Source organism: Mobula hypostoma, chromosome 4, assembly GCF_963921235.1.
Source record: "Mobula hypostoma chromosome 4, sMobHyp1.1, whole genome shotgun sequence".
NCBI classification, from domain to species: domain Eukaryota; kingdom Metazoa; phylum Chordata; class Chondrichthyes; order Myliobatiformes; family Myliobatidae; genus Mobula; species Mobula hypostoma.
In genome coordinates this window covers 113,104,326-113,122,815 of record NC_086100.1, presented here as the reverse complement: position 1 = coordinate 113,122,815, position 18,490 = coordinate 113,104,326, and the positions used below count along the sequence as shown (strand labels likewise).

The window sequence follows — 18,490 nt, the reverse complement described above, 5'->3', positions numbered from 1 at the left end:
AATAGGGATAACCCAGGAAATTATAGACCAGTGAGTTTGACTGCAGTGGTGGGCAATTTGTTGAAGAAGATCCTGAGAGGCAGGACTTATGAGCGTTTGGAGAAACATAATCTGATTAGGGATAGTTAGCATGGCTTTGTCAAGGGCAGGTCATGCTTTACGAGCCTGATTGAATTCCTTGAGGATGTAACAAAACACATTGATGAAGGTAGAGCAGTGGATGTAATTTCTATGGATTTCAATAAAACATTTGATGAGGTTCCCCATACAAGGCTCCTTCAGAAAGTAAGGAGGCATGGGATCCAAGGAGATCTTGCTTTGTGGATCCAGAATTGGCTTGCCCACAGAAGGCAAAGGGTGGTTGTAGATGGTTCATGTTCTGCATGGAGGTCGGTGACCAGTGGTGTGCCTCAGGGATCTGTTCTGGGACCCCTCCTCTTAGTGATTTTTATAAATGACCTGGATGAAGAAGTGTAAGGGTGGGTTAGTAAGTTTGCTGATGACACAAAGGTTGGTGGTGTTGTGGATAGTCTGGAGGGTCGTCAGAGGTTACAGTGGAATGTAGAACTGGGCTGAGAAGTAACAGATGGAGTTCAACCCAGATGAGTGTGAAGTGGTTCATTTTGATAGGTCCAATTTAAGACAGAATATAATACAAATGGTAAGACTCTTGGCAGTGTAGAGGATCTGGGAGATCCTGGGGTTCATGTTGATAGGATACTCAAAGCTACTGTGCAGGTTGACAGTGTTAAGAAGGTGTATGGTGTGTTAGCATTCATCAACCAAGGGATTGAGTTCAGGCATAGGAGGTAATGTTACAGCTATGTAAGACCTTGGTCAGTTCCCACTTGGAATACTGTGTTCAGTTCTGGTCACCACACTACAGGAAGGGTGTGGATACTATAGAGAGAGTGCAGGGGAGATTTACAAGGATGTTGCCTGGATTGGAGGGCATACTTTATGAGAGTAGGTTCAGTGTACTTGGCCTTTTCTCCTTGGAGTGATGGAGGATGAGAGGTGACCTGATAGAGGTGTATAAGGTGATGAGGGGCATTGATCGTGTGGATAGCCAGAGGCTTTTTCCCAGGGCTGAAGTGGTTAACACGAGGGGGCATAGTTTTAAGGTGCTTGGAAATAGGTACAGAGGGGATGTCAGAGGTAAGTTTTTCACACAGAGAGTGGTGGGTGCGTGGAATGCACTGCCGGCAGCGGCGGTGGAAGTGGATACAATAGGGTCTTTTAAGAGCCTCTTAGATAGGTACGTGGAGCATAGAAAAATAGAGGGCTATGCACTTGAGAAATTCTAGGCAGTCTCTAGAATAGGTTACATGGTCGGCACAACATTGTGTGCCGAAGGGCCTGTAATGTGCTGTAAATTTCTATGTTCTATACCCACTACTGACATCGGGCTCGGCAGCCTATAACTTCCTAGTTTATTCTTAGAGCCTTTCTTGAATAGCGGAACAACATTAGCTATCCTCCGATCCTCTGGCGCCTCACCCGGGGCTAAGGACATTTTAAATACCTCTGCTTGGGTCCCTGCGATTTTTGTACTGGCTTCCCACAAGGTCCAAAGGGAACACCTGTCAGGCCTTGGGGATTTATCCACCCTAATTTGCCTCAAGGCAGCAAACACCTCCTCTGTAATCGTAATTTGTATAGAGTCTTTGACCTCTATGCTACATTGCCTCACATCTATAGACTCTGTCCATCTCCGGAGTAAATACAGGTGCAAAAAATCCATTTAAGATCTCTCCCATCTCTTTCAACTCTGTGCATAAATGACCACACCGATCTTCATGAGGACCAGTGTGGTTCCCTGCTATCCTTTTGCTCTTAATATATCTGCAGATGGCCCTTGGGACTCTCCTTCACCTTGTCTGCTAGAGGAACTTCATTGCTTTTTTCTCTCCCTCTTGATTTCTTCTTCCAACTTGTGGAGTGGTGCCACAGCAACAACCTTTCACTCAACATCAGTAAGACAAAAGAGCTCATAGTGGACTTCCGAAAAGTTAAGACCAAGGAACACATACCAATCCGTATAGAGGGATCAGAAGTGGAGAGAATGAGTAGCTTCGAGTTCCTGGCTGTCGAGATCTCTGAGGATCTAACCTGGTCCCAACATATCAATGTAGTTATAAAGAAGGCAAGACAGCGGCTATACTTAATTAGGAATTTGAAGAGATTTGGTATGTCAACAAATGCACTCAAAAATTTCTATAGGTGTACCGTGGCAAGCATTCTGACAGGCTGCATCACTGTCTGGTATGGAGGGGCTACTGCACTGGACCGAAAGAAGCTGCAGAGGATTGTAAATCTAGTCAACTCCATCTTGGGTACTAGCCTACAAAGTACTCAGGACATCTTCAGGGAGCGGTGTCTCAGAAAGGCAGTGTCCATTATTAAGGACCTCCAGCACCCAGGGCATGCCCCTTTCTCACTGTTACCATCGGGTAGGAGGTACAGAAGCTACACACTCTGCAATTCAGGAATAGCTTCTTCCCCTCTGCCTAAATGGACATTGAACCCTTGGACACTACCTCACTTTTATTTTGTGTTTTTTTTCTTCTGTATTATGTATTGCATTGAACTGCTGCTGCTAAGTTAACAAATTTCTTGTCACATGCCGTTGATAATAAACCTGATTCTGATTCTGAATATCAAAAGAATTATTAAAGCTTAAATGATTACTTAAATAATACTAACCGAAGCTTAAAAACAATCAAATAACAAGCAAATTAAAATTTTAAAAACCTACTTGCCATTCTTGCAGCAGCTTTTTTTTCCATTTGCTTTTGATAAGGCTACTTGAGGGAGATTTCCACCTTTCGAGCTGAGAAATTCAACCAGCCCCATTGTGCTCCAGCTTTGGAATTCTATGGAGCATGGGAACAGGGTTAAGTCTGACAGAAGTGCAGGCACCCATGCAGAAGTTCCACATTATAGAAGTAGCACAGGAGTTCCCAGCCTTTTCTATGCCATGGACCCCTACCATTAACCAAGGGGTCAGTGGACCTCAGATTGGAAGCCCCTACATTAACATGTCCTTGATCTTGCCACATGTGCTATGGCTAATTAAAGATTAAAGTACATATTGCAATTATCACTAGTTTAGCCTGACAACAATACAATATTATTTATTCATAAATGGTTAAAACTGTTTAAATATGACACTTGACTTCAATAATTTTTTTCAGGAGAGCATTCAGAGACATTACAGCATGAACCTTATTTCTTCAAATTTGTCGAGTGGAAGCAATTCTGCTATCTATGGAATTAACCAGTTTTCTGATATATCACCTGAAGTGTTCAGAGGTGAGGTTACATCTTAATATTAAATATTATTAAGGCTTGGACATAATTTTGTATAATTGAAGTTAATTATGGCATTAACATATTAAGCATTAGCAAACTGAAAATTTGTAATATGCTGGATAATGATGAAAAAAATGAAAAATGAGCATCGGTTATAGTATGAACATAAGAGAGTAGTCCTGTTTCACTGTTCTAGTAGTCTTCCACATCAATAGTTACAGTAATGTATTAAATTTTCTCCCTTATCATCCTTGACTGAAATTTGACATTTTCTTTAAAAAAATGCATACCACCTTAGCAGTGAACAGATCATTTGGACTAATTTGTTCTGTTATTGGACTACGAAGAAAATTTGCATTTTTATTTTATATTCTGTTTCACAGAGAGGTCTAAAGAGATATCTATCTGCTATCTAACACAATTGTTTCAACCACAGCCATTTCTAAATAAGAGTTTCAGAGTTAGAATCAGGTTTAATATCACTGGCATATGCCAGGAAATACATTGCCTTGAAAAAGTATTCAGCCCCCCACAACTACTTTCACATTTTACTGTCTCGTTTTCTGAATTTAAAATATACTGAAGTAGGATTTTTTTGAGCTAATCTACAAAACATTGTACATCATGTCAAATCTAAGGAAAAATTCCAAAACCTGTCAACAATTTACTAAAAGTTAAAAATCAAAATTGTGAGGCTGTAAAAGTATTCATCCCCTTTGTAATTACAAATGCTAACTTTCCCCAGGTGCAATACTGTATATTACCTTACCAGCTCACCCTATTTGTTGATGTAGAAAACTGGAGGATCACTGTTTTCAGTGAATTCATAAGAAATTCTCTCTGTAAGGTCCAACCGTATTTACAACAGACCAAACTAAAAAGAAGACAAAAGAGCATTCAAGGCAAGACAGGGAGATGAGAATAGAGAAGCACAAATCTGGGGAAGGGTACAAGACCATCACAAAGGCACTGAAAATACCTTAGAGCTCAGTGTAGTCCATCGTAAAAAAAAAAAAGTGAAAAAGAATATGAAACCACAGCCACACTGCCAAGGTTCTGCCACCCTTCTAAACTTAGTTGCCAGAGAAGAATGGCAGTGTGACGCTAGCAGTGTCTGTGTCCGCAGCTGGAGATGAAGTTCATGGCTCCACAATCTCTTTAAGGCCTTGCACAAATTGGGTATTTATGGAAGAGTGGCAAGAAGGAAGCCCTGGCTAAAAAAAAATTACCCTTGTTTGTAAAGACTTTGCAAAACGTTGCTTAGAAGATACAGTAAAGGTTCGGAAGAAGATCTTGTGCTTTGATGAGACTAAAGTGGAACATTTTGGCCTCGACACTAAGTGGTACGTGCGGCATAAATCTAATCAGTCAGGTAACAGCATCCCTACAATAAAGTATGGTGGGGGTAGCATCATGCAGCATCAGCAAGAACTGGAAGTGTTTATTTTACAAAACAAGCAGGCACAAACTGGAGACACTCTTGGCAGAAGATGTCTCCTGGCCCAATATTATATGTTGAAAAACAAAGATAACATAGAACGCAGAAATCTATAGCACATTACAGGCCCTTCGGCCCACAATGTTGTGCCGACTATGCAACCTACTCTAGAAACTGCCTAGAATTTCCCTGGCGCATAGCCCTTTATTTTTCTAAGGACAGTTTCTATAGTTATAATATATATATAATGCTTCCTTTGAGTTGCACGTAATTTCAAACACCTCCAGATCTTCACACCAGCACACCCAAAATGAGTGTTAATCACCTCTGTCTTTGAGCTACATTCATGCATATGCAGGCATCTCAGGTGAATGGATGTTTCCCAGTCTGCAATTTACTCTAAAATGCAGCTCCAGGATGACCATTGTTCTGGGCTGCATTTTAAATTCAATCTACAATCCATATTCAGATCAGAAGACTGGTCATTGTTGAAATTAATATTTGCATTATTGCATAACTCCAGAATACACTGTAACAGAAATACTCAAATACAAAGGGAAATCTGCAGATGAAGGAAATCCAAGCAACACACACAAAATGCTGGAGGGACCCAGCAGGCCAGGCAGCATCTATGGAAAAAAGTAGAGATGACATTCTGGACCGAAGCCCTTCAGCAGGACACTATAACAGTAATACTCATTTATGTGAACAAAGGATTGAGGGGGATGAATACTTTTACAAGACACTCTATGTTGTTTGTGGCAGCAAAACATTGCAGTTGTTCATTCATTTATTATGTGCCATGTCATATGACTTGGGCTATGATAGTCTTTCTGTGGCCATGATTGTTCTTGGCAAATGTTTCTAAGAATGTTTCATTGCCTTCTTCTGGACAGTGTCTTTACAAGACGGGTGACCCCAGTCATTATGAATAGTCTTCAGAGATTGTCTGCCTGGCATCAGTGGTCACATAACCAGGACTTGTGATATGCACCAGCTGCTCATATGAGCATCCACCACCTGCTCCCATGGCTTCACATGACTCTGATTGGGGACTAAGCAGGTGCTACACCTTGCCCAAGAGTGACCTGCAGACTAGTGGAGGGAAGGAGTGCCTTACACATCCTTTAGTAGAGACATATCTCCACCCCACCACCCTAAATTGCAATACATAATGAAAGTATATATAAAAACTTAGATAAGTAGTGTAAAAAGAAAGCAAAAAAATGAGCAATTGGCACGGAATGGTAGAGGAACTCAGCAGGGCAGGGTGCATACCAATTCTCCTCAAGCTCCTAATGAAATATCACCGCTGTATTCTTTGTAATTGCGTCAATATGTTGGGCCCCGGAAAGATCTTCAGAGGTGTTGACACCCAGGAGCTTGAAACTGCTCACCATTACCACTGCTGATCCGTCAATGAGGACTGGTGTGCATTCCTTTACCTTCCCTTTCCTGAAGTCCACAATCAATTCCTTGGCCTTGCTGACGTTGAGTGCAAGATTGACGTTGCAACACCACTTGACCAGCTGCCCTGGTTCACTTCTGTATGCCTCTCATCACCACAAAGAAATTCTGCCAATACTAGCCGTGTCATTGGCAAGTTTATAGATGGCATTTGAGTTGTGCCTGGCCGCATAGTCCTGGATAGAGTGAGCAGAGCAATGGGCTAAGCTCGCATCCTTGAGGTGTGCCAGATTTGATTGTCAGCGAAGAGGAGATATTATTTCTGATTAGCATTGACTGTGGTCTCCAGAGGAGGAAGTCAAGGATCCATTTACAGAAGAAGGTACAGAGGCCCAGGTTTTAGAACTTGTTGATTAGAACTGAGGTTATGGTTGTGTTGAACACTGAGCTGAAATCAATAAACAACCTGGCGTAGGCATTGTTACTGTCCAAATGATCCAAGGCCGAGTGGAGAGCCAGTGAGATTGCATCCACTGTATATTGTGGCGATAGGCAAACTGCAGTAGATCCAGGTCCTTGCTTAACCAGGAATTCATTCTAGCCATGAACAACCTCTCAAAGCACTTCATCATAGCAGATGTGAGTGCAACTGGGCGACAGTCACTGAGGCAGCTTGCCCTGTTCTTCTTGGGAACTAGTATGATTGTCGCCCTTTTGCAATCTGTGCAGTAGTGACAGATTGAAGATGTACTTGAATACTCTCGCCTGGTTTTCCGAGCCCTACCAGGTACACCAACAGGGTCTGGTGCCTTGCGAGGGTTCACCCTCTTGAAAGCTGTTGTGATGTCAACCTCCAAGACAGAGATCACAGGATCACCAAGTGCTGCAGGGATTCACACAGGTGTAGTTTTATTCGTCCTTTCAAGCATGCATAAAAGGCACTAAGCTCATCTGAGAGTGAAGCATCACAGCCATTCATGATCGAGAACAAGAGAAAATCTGCAGGTGCTGGAAATCAAAGAAATACACACAAATTGCTGGAGGAACTCAGCAGGCCAGGCAGCGTCTGTGGAAAAGAGTAAACAGACAATGTCTTGGCCTGAAATGTCGACTGTTTCCTCTTTTCCTTAGATGCTACCTGGCCTGCTGAGCAGTGTTCCCTCTAATTTGTAACGAATAGTGCACACAAAAATCTTGTGCTGTGCAATTTTTTGCCCAGTGACAGCAATGTGAATGCACTGAATTTTATATAGAGGTATTCATTTCAACAGCTAACAAAATACTGTCAATAAGAATTTTGATCTCCTCTGGGTTTGATCATTTTCGCTCTCATTCATCTGCACTCTCAAAAGATATGTAGCAGGCCTGTAGAGGGTAACGAAGGATTTTCTTGCTGGAGCTTTTGCACACCATCTAGATATGATTTGCTTGCTAAATGACACTTTTTAAAAAGTCAAGTTTCCAATTATCGCTCCATTTCTTCCCACTCGCAAATTCTCCAGCAATCTTTGCATTGCAGCAATACATGCAGGTATCACCAGTTTCTGTATTGTACATAAATATTTCTCGTAACTGCACATTCCTGACCTCATGAGCTTTTGGTGTAGCAGTTTCTGCTGTTTCATTAAGCCATTCTGCTGTAATGAACTAGCAGTTCTTTTCGCTTCATGCCCTTTGCTTCTTTGGAATTCGACATAGTGAATCAATAATTTCTTCAATAAAAACAGTATAAATAAGTCAATTCTAAAATCTGCAAACAAAGCGTCGCAAACTCCACATTGTCAATGCCATCTGCATCAGAAACCGGAAAAAGAAATGTGATTGTGTACGATTGTGAAATAAACTTAACACGTCATCGAGGTAGAGGGAGACAAACTTTTGTGTGCAGTTTAAGTTCCTTTGTGTGCTAGTAGCAAAAGATGTGTGTGTGCACACACGTTAGAGGGAACACTGATAATGAGTTCCTCCAACATTTGTGTTCAGCATTCATGATTGTGAGGTTTTGGCTTGTAGGAAGTAATGGCATGCAAACCCTGCCAAAGCTGAAGTGCATCCGACTCCATCCCTAACTTTAATTAGAATGGTTAATCACTCTTAAAATAGCCTTTCATAGGTCGTCCTGTCCTGATGAAGGGTCTCGGCCCAAAACGTCGACTGTACCTCTTCCTATAGATGCTGCCTGGCCTGCTGCATTCACCAGCAGTTTTTATGTGTGTTGCTTGAAATTACAGCATCTGCAGATTTCCTCATGTTTTCATAGGTCGTACCTGGACTTTTTGTATAGTTCTATATCACCAGTCTTGAATGCCGCAGATCGTGCCCTCAGCAGACGATGAATTTCCTGGTTCATCCATGGCTTTTGGTTTGGATATGTCCAGTATGTTCTCGAAGGCACACTCTTATCCACGCAGGTCTTGATAAAGTTGGTGACAACCGTGGCGTTTTCATTCAGATTCAAAGGTGAATCCCTGAATAATGTGCAGTCTACTGACTCAAAGCAGTCCTGTAAGTGCTCCTCTGACCATTACCTTCTTGGTACTCAACACTGGTGCTGCAGCCTTTAGTCTCTGCCTGTACACAGAGGTAGAAGTAGGTGATTGGACTTACCAAAGTAAGGCTGTGGGATGTCACAGTAAGCTTCCTTAATGGTGGTATAACAGTAATCAAGTATGTTCCTCTGGTCCCACGGGTGATATGTTGGTGACAGTTGTTCAGAGGACTTTTTCAAGCTAGCCTGGTTGAAATCCCCCACAATGATAGGGAAGGCATCGGGCTGCATTGTTCTGCGGCTGCTGAGCACAGTGCTCAGCTTCTCCAGTGCTTGCCTGAAGTTGGCCAGAGATGGAATGTTACCACTACCAGGATGATGACAGACAACTTCCTCGACAGATAGAATGGTCGGCACTTGATTGCTAGATGTTCCAGGTCGGGTGAGTATGATTGAGACAGAACCGCCATATCTGTTAACCATGAAGCATACTCCATCACCTCTACCTGTAAAAGACTCAATTGCTCTGTCTTTGTAGTAGATGGTGAAGCTCTCAGACTGCAGCTCTGCATCCAAAATGGTGGGGGATAGCCATGTTTCCTTGAAGCAAAGTACACAGCAGTCCCTGATGTCCCTTGGACTGCAATCTTGCTCCGAAGTCTTCAATTTTATTTTTCAGACAATGTACGTTTGTCAGCAGTGGGAGGGTCTAAGTGCTTTGCTTTATAAGCATTCCTGCAGACCAGCATGCCGTCCACGCTTTTTCTTTAAGGTGAATTGCACTCGCGAGCTGAGTCTGCCATCTGGAGTCCACTAATTTTGAAGATCAATAGATTTTTTTAAATGCCTTACATGATGTTGCTTCCTGAAGCACCCATGGTGTGTGACTGTGGATTTCAGCTGTAGTAGTCCCAAACAGGAATATACGATGATTCCCGGTGGAGCTGCACACAATCAGTCGCTCCTTAATGGCGCCATCATTGCTTGACAATGTATATCTGAAACCATGTGCAAGAATGCTACGTGTGTGTGGATGGTTTGGTAGTGCTTTTAAATAATCTTTAATTGACTGATCACACATGCTAGCCATATATTTTAAGACCAGGAACTGTCTCTGAAATAAGTTTTGCCTTTTTTCCCCTGTGTACATTCAGTCTTGTAGTCAATAATGCACAGTAATTGCCTTATTTATAGGTGACTTGTCTCGACACAGAATATGGGCCCGGCTGTTAAAAAGTGATGTATACGTAAATGGTTAATATATTCATACTATGCTCCTTTCTGTGGGTCAATACTGGTGTCGAGCTATTTCATATTTAAATTTGTCAATTCACAGAAATAGAGTAAATAGAGCTATAGGGTCACGGGGTGGAGAAACGTCCCTGGGAGGTGTAAGATGCTCCCGCAGGTCAGCCCTGGGTAAGGTGTAGTGCCTGCTTAGCCCCCCCCCCCACCCAATCAGGGTCACGTGAAGCCATGGGAACTGGTGGTGGACGGTCCTACAAGCAGCTGGTGCATTTCACAGGTCCTGGTTATGCAACCACTGACGCCAGGCAGACAATCTCTGAAGAGTATTGATAATGGCTGGGGTCACCTGTCTTGCAAGGACACTGCCCAGAAGAAGGCAATGGCAAACCATTTCTGTGGAAAGATTTGCCAAGAACAATCATGGTCATGCTAAGACCATGGTGGCCTCCATCATATGACGTAAGTATATAACGAATGAACAGCATAGCAATGCATGACTAGTTATATAAAATGGTTATTTGAAAAAGTTTGCTTTTTGGAAATACTTATGTTAAACTACTTTAGATCTTTAATATGGACTACTGTGTGGTTTTGAAATTTCACATTTACTAGAAGCTACTCTCAGGCGGGAAGGAAATAAGTTCTTTGACAATTAAATCTGCAGCAAAATATTTGGGTTCGAAACCAATGCCACTTCCAAACTTCATGTCATTACTAAAGGACAGCAAGAAACCAGCATTACCAGCAAAATTCGATTGGCGGGACAAGAACGTTGTTAACCCTGTGCGGAATCAAGAATCAGTAAGTTTCTCTTCACCTTTAAGTCTGCAGCACCGTACCCAGGTTTATACACTCATGACTGCGTGGCCAGACTCTGATCAAACTCCCCAACACTACGTTTTCAGATGACACCACGGTAGAGGGCCAGATCTCAAATAGTGCTGAGTCAGAGTGCAGGAACAAGATAGAAGGCTTAGTGGCATGGTATGCTGCAACAGCTTTTCCCTCAACGTCAGTAAAACAAAAGAGTTAGTTCTTGATGTCAGGAAAGTGGGTGGGGTGGTGCACACATTCCTGTTTATATGAGTGGCGATGAAGTGAGAGGATTTAAAGCTTCAAGTTCCTAGAAGTGAACACCACCCATAGCCTGTCTAGGTCTACCATATAGATGCCATGGCTAAGAAAGCACACTGGGACCTCTATCAGGATGCTATAGAAAAATTGGCAAGTCCTCTTTGACCCACACTAATGTTTATTGATGCACCACTGAAAGCGTCCTGTCTGGATGCGTCACGGCTGTGCCCAAGAGAACAAGAAACTGCAGAGAGTTGGGGACAAAGCTCAGCACATTGTGGAAATGAATCTCCTCTGCATGGAGTCTGTCTACCCTTCTTGCTACCTTGGTAAAGCAGCCAACATAAAAACCCCACCCACCCAGACATTCTTTCTTCTCTATTCACACATCAAGCAGGAGATACAAAAGCCTTGAAAGCACATTACACCAGGCTCAAGGACAGCTTCTAATAAGACTATTGAATGGTTCCCTCGTACAAGAAGATGGACTTTTGTCCTCATAATGCCCTTGCACTCGATTGTCTGCACTTTCTCTGTAATTGTAACACCTTATTCTGCATTCTGTTATTGATTTCCTTCCTATTACCTCAGTGCAGTATTATAATGAAATTATCTGTTTGGATGGCATGCAGAGCAAATGCTTTTCACTGTAACTCTGTGTAGGTGATAATAATAACCAGTTTACCAATTAATGCTAGCTAGCACTTTATGTAATGAAAGAGTTTTTCAAAAGGATACAATATATTTGTATAAGACATTGGTGAGGACTAATTTGGAGTATTGTGTGCAGTTTTGGTCACCTACCTGCAGGAAAGATGTAAATAAGGTTGAAAGAGTACAGAGAAAATTTGCAAGGATGTTGCCAGGTCTGGAGGACCTGAGTTATAAGGAAAGACTGAATAGGTTAGGGGTTTATTCCTTGGAACATAGAAGATTGAGAGGAGATTTGATAGAGGTATTCAAATTTGTGAGGGGTATAGATAGGGTAAATGCCAGTAGGCTGTTTCCACTGAGGTTGAGCATGACTACAACAGTTTAAGGGAAACATGATCATGACAGCATGGAACAAGCTGCCAGTGCAAGTGGTGCATGCGAGTTTGATTTCAATGTTTAAGAGAAGGTTGGAATGGTACATGGTTGGTAGGGGTATGGAGGGTTACGGTCCGGGCGCAGTTCAATAAGAGTAAGCAGTTTAAATGGCTTGTCATGGACTAGATGGGCTGAAGGGCCTGTTTCTGTGCTGTACTTTTCTATGACAGATGAGGGCAGAGTGGTGGCCATCATTTGTATAGACTTCAGAAAGTTCTTTGACAGTGACTCGCTTGGTAGGTTAGTCTGAAATCTCAGGAGAGCAGGCTAACTGGATTCATAATTGGCTCAATGTGAGAAGCAAAGGGTGATGGTGAAGGCTATTTCTCAGACTGGGGGCCTTGGTAGTAGTGAGTCACAGGGACCAAGTGCTGTGGCCTTTATTGTTCATTGTTTATGTAAATGATTAGCTAGGTCAGATTGACAAATGACATTTCGATTCAGAAAAGTGCGAGGTGTTGCATTTTGGAAAGTCAAACCAAGGTAGAACTTAAACAGTGAATGATTGGCCCCTCAAGAGTGCTGTGGAAGAGAGGGATCAATATGCAAAACTTAGTTTCCTATACTACTGCAAATCATCTGAGCTGCAGTACTAGGTGTTTGAGATCACAGCACCACAGAATTCTCAGTCGTATCTGTGGTGTATTTTGAAATGGCTGCAGAGAGAGATATAGAACATAGAACAGTACAGGAGCAGGCCAGGAGTCACAAAATTGTAATTATGATGGTGATTGACTTTGCTGTTGAAGCAATAAGGCTGTGTTGGACTAACTTCTGATTATTTTGTGCTGTAGTGTGGAGGATGCTGGGCTTTCAGTGTGGTGGAGAGTATTGAATCTGCTCTCGCAATTAAAAGTGGACAACTAAAGACCCTGAGTGCACAAGAAGTCATAGATTGTTCTCACAAAGATGCTGGCTGTAATGGTGGATCGCCAGTCAGTGCCCTGAAGTGGCTAAACCAGGTTGGTAAAAAACATTTTCACATAGATTATTCACCAGTGTTCTTGTCGGACTGCCTTCAATAAATTTCTGAAACTGACAGAGAAGAAGATAATTCAGCTCATCCATTAGGTTGAGTGATGGTCTTTATGTGTACAGAATCATAACCAAACACTTCCGAATCTATTTCCAATGCTTCTTCATCTTGTTCATACCACTGGCAGCTAAATCAATGGAAAAGTAATAATTTCCAGATTGTTACCTGAGGCGTGTACCAATTGGTACAGGGTTAATAAGATCAGAGAGTTAAGTGCTTAGCTCAACAATTGGTGTGGCAAAAGTGGGAGTGAATTCATGAGACAACCGCACCAGTACTGAGGAAGGAAGAAGCTGTCCCGATGGGATGGGCTCCACCTGACCCATGCTGGGAACAGGGTCCTGGTGAATCGCGTAACTAGGGCAGTGGGTAGGGCTTTAGGATGAAACAGAAAGAGGCATGAGAAAGGAGCAGGCCAAAATTGATTGGAATGGAACACCAGCAGGGATGATAGCATGACCAGCAATAGCTGGAGTTTCTGGGAGCAACGCAGAAGCTGTGGGATAGATAGATCCTAAAGAAGAAGTATTCTAAAGGGAGAATGACATTACTGTGGCTGACAAGGGAAGTCAAAGAGTGGTGGTTCAACAGCTTGACAACGTATGGATAAAGTAAAAGGGAGGGAGATGTTATTGAAGTCTCCAGAATAAAAAAAGACCAAAAAGTTTAGAAAGTGTTTGAAAGTTTAACTTCAGGCCATATGGGGACAAAATTGAAAAGAAAAGTGATGAATACTGGACTGAAAGTGTTATATTTAAATGTGTTTTATATATGAAGTAAGGTAAATGATCTTGTAGCACAGTTAGAAATTAGCAGGTATGACATTGTGGGCATTGAAAGAAGATCACTTCTGGGATCTTAACATCCAAGGATACACATGGTGTCGAAAGGACCAGCAAGTGGGCAGAGGGGGTGTGGTGGCTTTGCAGGTAAAAAAATTTAATCAGATCCTTAGAAAGAAATGACATAGGATCAGAAGATGTGGAATCCTTGTATGTAGAGTTAGGAAACTATAAGGGTAAAAAGACACTGATGGGAGTTACATACAGACCTCTGAACAGTAGCCAGGATGAGAGGTACAAATTATAATGGAGATAGAAAAGGCATGTAAAGAAGGCAATGTTACAATGGGCATGGGGGATTTCATTATGCAGGTAGATTGGAAAAATCAGGTTGGTGCTGGGGCCAAAAGAGGTGCCCACCGCAACACGAGTGGTGAGGACCACAAAGGGAGTTGGAAGAGTGCCTACAGGACTGCTTTGAATCGGTGGACTGGGCAATATTCAGGGATTCATCTTTGAATCTGAATGAAAATGCCACAGTTATCACTGACTTCATTAAGACCTGTGTGGATGATTGCGTGCTTTTAAGAACATACCAGACATATCTAAACCAGAGGCTGTGGATGAACCAAGAGATTTGCAGTCTGCTGAGGGCTAGATCTGTGGCATTCAAGACTAGTGATCCAGAACTCTACTGGAAGTCCAGGTACCACCTGTAGATGGTTATTTTAAGAGTGAGAAAGCAATTGAAGTTAGAGATGTCAGCTCTGCCAGAGATTGCAAGCCATTACCTCCTACGAGGTGAAAACTAACATTGTAAATGCTTCACTCCCAGATGAGCTCAATGCCTTTTATGAACACTTGGATAGAGAGAATAAAACTACACCTATGCAAATCCCTGAAGCATCTGGCAACCCTGTGATCTCTGTTTCAAAGGCCGATGTCAGAATGCCTTTCAAGAGGGTGAACCCTCGCAAGGTGTCAGGCCCCAATAGCGTACCTGGTATGCTGTGCCAACTAACTGGCAGGGCTGTTCAGAGACATCTTCAATCTCTCACCGTTACACTCAACGGTTCTTAGCTGCTTCAGAAGGACATTAATCATACCAGTGCCCAAGAAAAACAGGGTGAGCTGCTTCAATAACTATCGCCCAGTTCCATTCCCATGTATTGTGATGAAATGCTTTGAGAGGGGTCATGGCTATAATGAGCTCCTGTCGAAGCAAGGACCTGGCCCCACTGCAATTTGCCAACCATCGCGGTAGGTCTATAGTGGATGTAATCTCACTGTCTCTCCACTTGGCTTGGACCACCTGAATAGCAGCTGTACCTATGTCAGGCTGTTGGTTTTGATTACAGCTGGGTATTCAACACTATGCTACCCTTGGTGCTAACTAACAAGCCTCAAAACCTGGGCCTCCCTCTGCATCTGGAACCTTGACTTCCTCATCGGGAGACCACAGTCGGTGCAGATCAGAAATACAACATCTCCTAGCTGGCTCAAGCCTCCCTTCCATTGAGGACATCTTCAAAGGTGGCGTTGTTCATGAAGGATCCTTGCCATCCAGGACATGCCCCCTCTCATTCCAACCATCAGGAAGGAGGTGCAGGAGCCTGAAGACACACACTCAATGTTTTAAGAACACTTTCTTCCCCTCTGCCATCGGATATCTGAAAGGTGCATGAATCCATGAACACTGCCTCATTATTCCTCTTCTGCACGATTAATTTATCTACTTTTGTAGCTAATAGTAATTTCTACGTGTTGCACTGTCCTGCTGCTGCAGAACAACGAACTTTGTGACGTATGTCAGTGAGAATAACCTGATTGTGATTCTGAACTCCCATGATATTTTTAGTTTCAAAAGTCCAATGTACATACATTCATTCTTACAAGTGGCAGAACTAGTGTCCTTCCTCTCTTCACTTCTACTGTTTTTTTTTGTTGTCAATCTATGCCTTTCAATTCAATACTGTGGAGGTACAATTACCATGTCGAGTGATTGTTGTGTATTTTCTCACTTGAAGGACAAAATCAGAGGCTGTAAAAATAGATACCATTTGTTACCCAGGTTACTCTTACCTTGTACTTCTGTCTTATAACCTAAAAATGCAATTTTAGATATTGTAAGTCAGAAGTATGGGGTAATGTGAAATGAAATTGTACTGAACATGCAGCTGATAGTGTTCTATGTATTTAAGATTATTTCACAGGTCAGATGCCAATTAATCTGCATGCACAGTTTTAGTATGTGAGATGAAACCAGTGTAATTCCACTTATTGACAGTGAGAATATGTAAACTCTGCACAGATACCACCCAATGTTGGGATCGAACTCTGGTCCCTGGAGATGTGACATAGTAGCATTAACGGTATTGCTAATGTGCTGCCCTCCTTGATTATTTTAATAGTCTTGGGATATATTTAATATAGGCCTGATGGTTTATTCTATTCAGTTATACTTCCTGTCTTTTTGCTGTGTTTATCCCATCCAATTTTCCTGCATTTACTGAAGGAGATTGATTTTCTGGCTAGGTTATAATGGAAGAGCGAGAGTTAAACAAAAATGTTTTGTGTACATATGTGCGGCTTCTGTTGGTTCATAGCGTCCAGGGATGCCCAGTTTTGAACAAACACTTTGGTTGTGAATCTGCCCCAATTTGCACAAATGTAATGTCACAGCATCCAATGAATGGTGTCTTCATTGTAAGGATGGGATATTGTCTCTGAAATGACCATACAGACTGCAGTAGGACATTTATTGTTGTGATGAGAGTGTGGAATGTTTAAAAGGACGATGCAGGAATATACTGTATGTAGGGTATGTGGATCTGGAGTCGTGAAGTAGAAGGATGTCAGAGGCGGAGGCGTTGGATATTCGAGCTGCAAACATCATCAGACGGAGGGGTGGGGGGGGAATGGGAAATTCAAAACTGATTGTGGCAGGCTATATGTGGGGCAGGGGCAGTCAGCGATGCAGCTGGGTGCAAGAACAGACACACAGTTGGCTTGCGATCCTACTTGGAGGTTGGCAGACTGTTGGATTCATGAACCTCAAAAGATGATCAACGTGCAGAATTTTAGAGGATCGACCTGCGTCAAGATCAACACCTCAGACTCTCCCTGCAAGCCAGCAGATCTATGTCTAAGACTTCCTTTGGTGTGTGAATGGCTCTCTATTTATAGGCCACCCATATGTTACATGTGTTACAGCACCACATGACTTCACTCCACATATCGATGGTCTTCTTTCTTGTGCACATCATGGCCATGCTCAGATCTCCATGCTCACGTAGGTTTGGTGCTAGATAACATTCATTTGCTTGGCACATGAAAATTTTGCATTACTTGAAATAAATTTTAATTCCATCAGGTTGAACTAGCAGCCCTGAACCCTGTTGGTTCTGTTCCTTGACTAGTACACTTGTATTTTTGGTTACAGAGTAAAGCACGGCTGATGGAAGAGTCTGTTTATCCCTTCACTGCAAAGACTGGGAAATGCCATTACTTTCCAAAGTCCACATTTGGTGTTTCAATCAGGAACTATAGGGCATACAGCTTCAGGTAATCCTTGTTTGTTGTAATTCATTGGGTCTTGCAATTTGAAATGATTAGTATTGAGTACTATTACTTCTTTACTGTCAATCTGATACTGCAAAGTTTATAGTGAAGGAAATGAAGTTTGATATGACCAAACAGTTCCACTGCCTCACTGCCTTCCTCTGTACTTTCAACAATGCCATCAAAGAGACATATTGAATAGATTCTGGATAAGGAAAGCTTTATTTATTTATTTTTATTTATTGTGATACAGCTCGGAATAGGCCCTCCCGGCCCTTTGAGTTGTGCAGTCCAGCAACCCCCAATTCAACCCCAGCTTCATCATGGGACAATTTACAATGACTAATTAAACTACCAACTGGTACGTCTTTGCACTGTGGGAGGAAACCTATGCGGTCGTGAGGAGAATGTACAAACTCCTTACAGGCAGTGGTGGGAATTGAACCCGGGTCACTGCTACTGTAAAGTGTTGTACTAACCACTTTAAAATCTAAGCATTCGTCATTCACTGTAACCCAGTGTGTAGCTCTGGCAAACCCTAAAATTGTCATATATTAAGGATGACTGCCCTTTAGCTAAATTGAACAGTAGACTACATGAATGTTATTGTATGCCTGTATGATCATACAGATTCAGCCACATAAAATTGTTATCTTTCCAGTATGGAAGACTTTCTAGATCTCATACTCCATCTCTGTATTTTACTGTTGCTTTTGCTATGTGTACAGCATCAAAAACTTTTCCTAAAAAGTTTCACAATTTAACATATTTACTAATCAGCAAATCACCTTCTGCCATTTACTCATCGTGACCAAGTGGCTAAGTCCATAGGTGCTCATATTCTGTTCCATCTGCCACATTCTTACACAACTTAATCTGTCTGTGATCCTTTGCTAGTTCTTTGAATTGTCCTTGTGTCTGACTTTTTACCTAGCTTTGTATCTTCAGTAAACTCTACTATAATACATTCCTGTGACAGGAGAAGATTGCGTTTAATGTAAATGGATGTGGTCTAAGGACTAAACCATCTGGTTCTCCAAAAGACATCCACT

General features: G+C 42.2%; 1 protein-coding gene across 4 annotated transcripts in view; it reads left to right on the top strand.

The window, feature by feature from the left end:
- The window catches only part of ctso (cathepsin O), a 49,238-nt gene that overhangs the window by 8,351 nt on the left and 22,397 nt on the right, over window positions 1-18,490 (top strand). For all 4 annotated transcript variants that reach the window (XR_010017551.1, XR_010017552.1, XR_010017550.1 and 1 more), the window contains exons 2-5: window positions 3,198-3,315; window positions 10,561-10,697; window positions 12,854-13,021; window positions 17,320-17,441. Coding sequence is in view for 1 of the 4 variants with exons in the window: in XM_063045024.1 (XP_062901094.1) it covers window positions 3,198-3,315; window positions 10,561-10,697; window positions 12,854-13,021; window positions 17,320-17,441 (545 nt within the window). In the remaining 3 variants the exon portion in view is untranslated. The remainder of the gene's footprint in view (window positions 1-3,197; window positions 3,316-10,560; window positions 10,698-12,853; window positions 13,022-17,319; window positions 17,442-18,490) is intronic.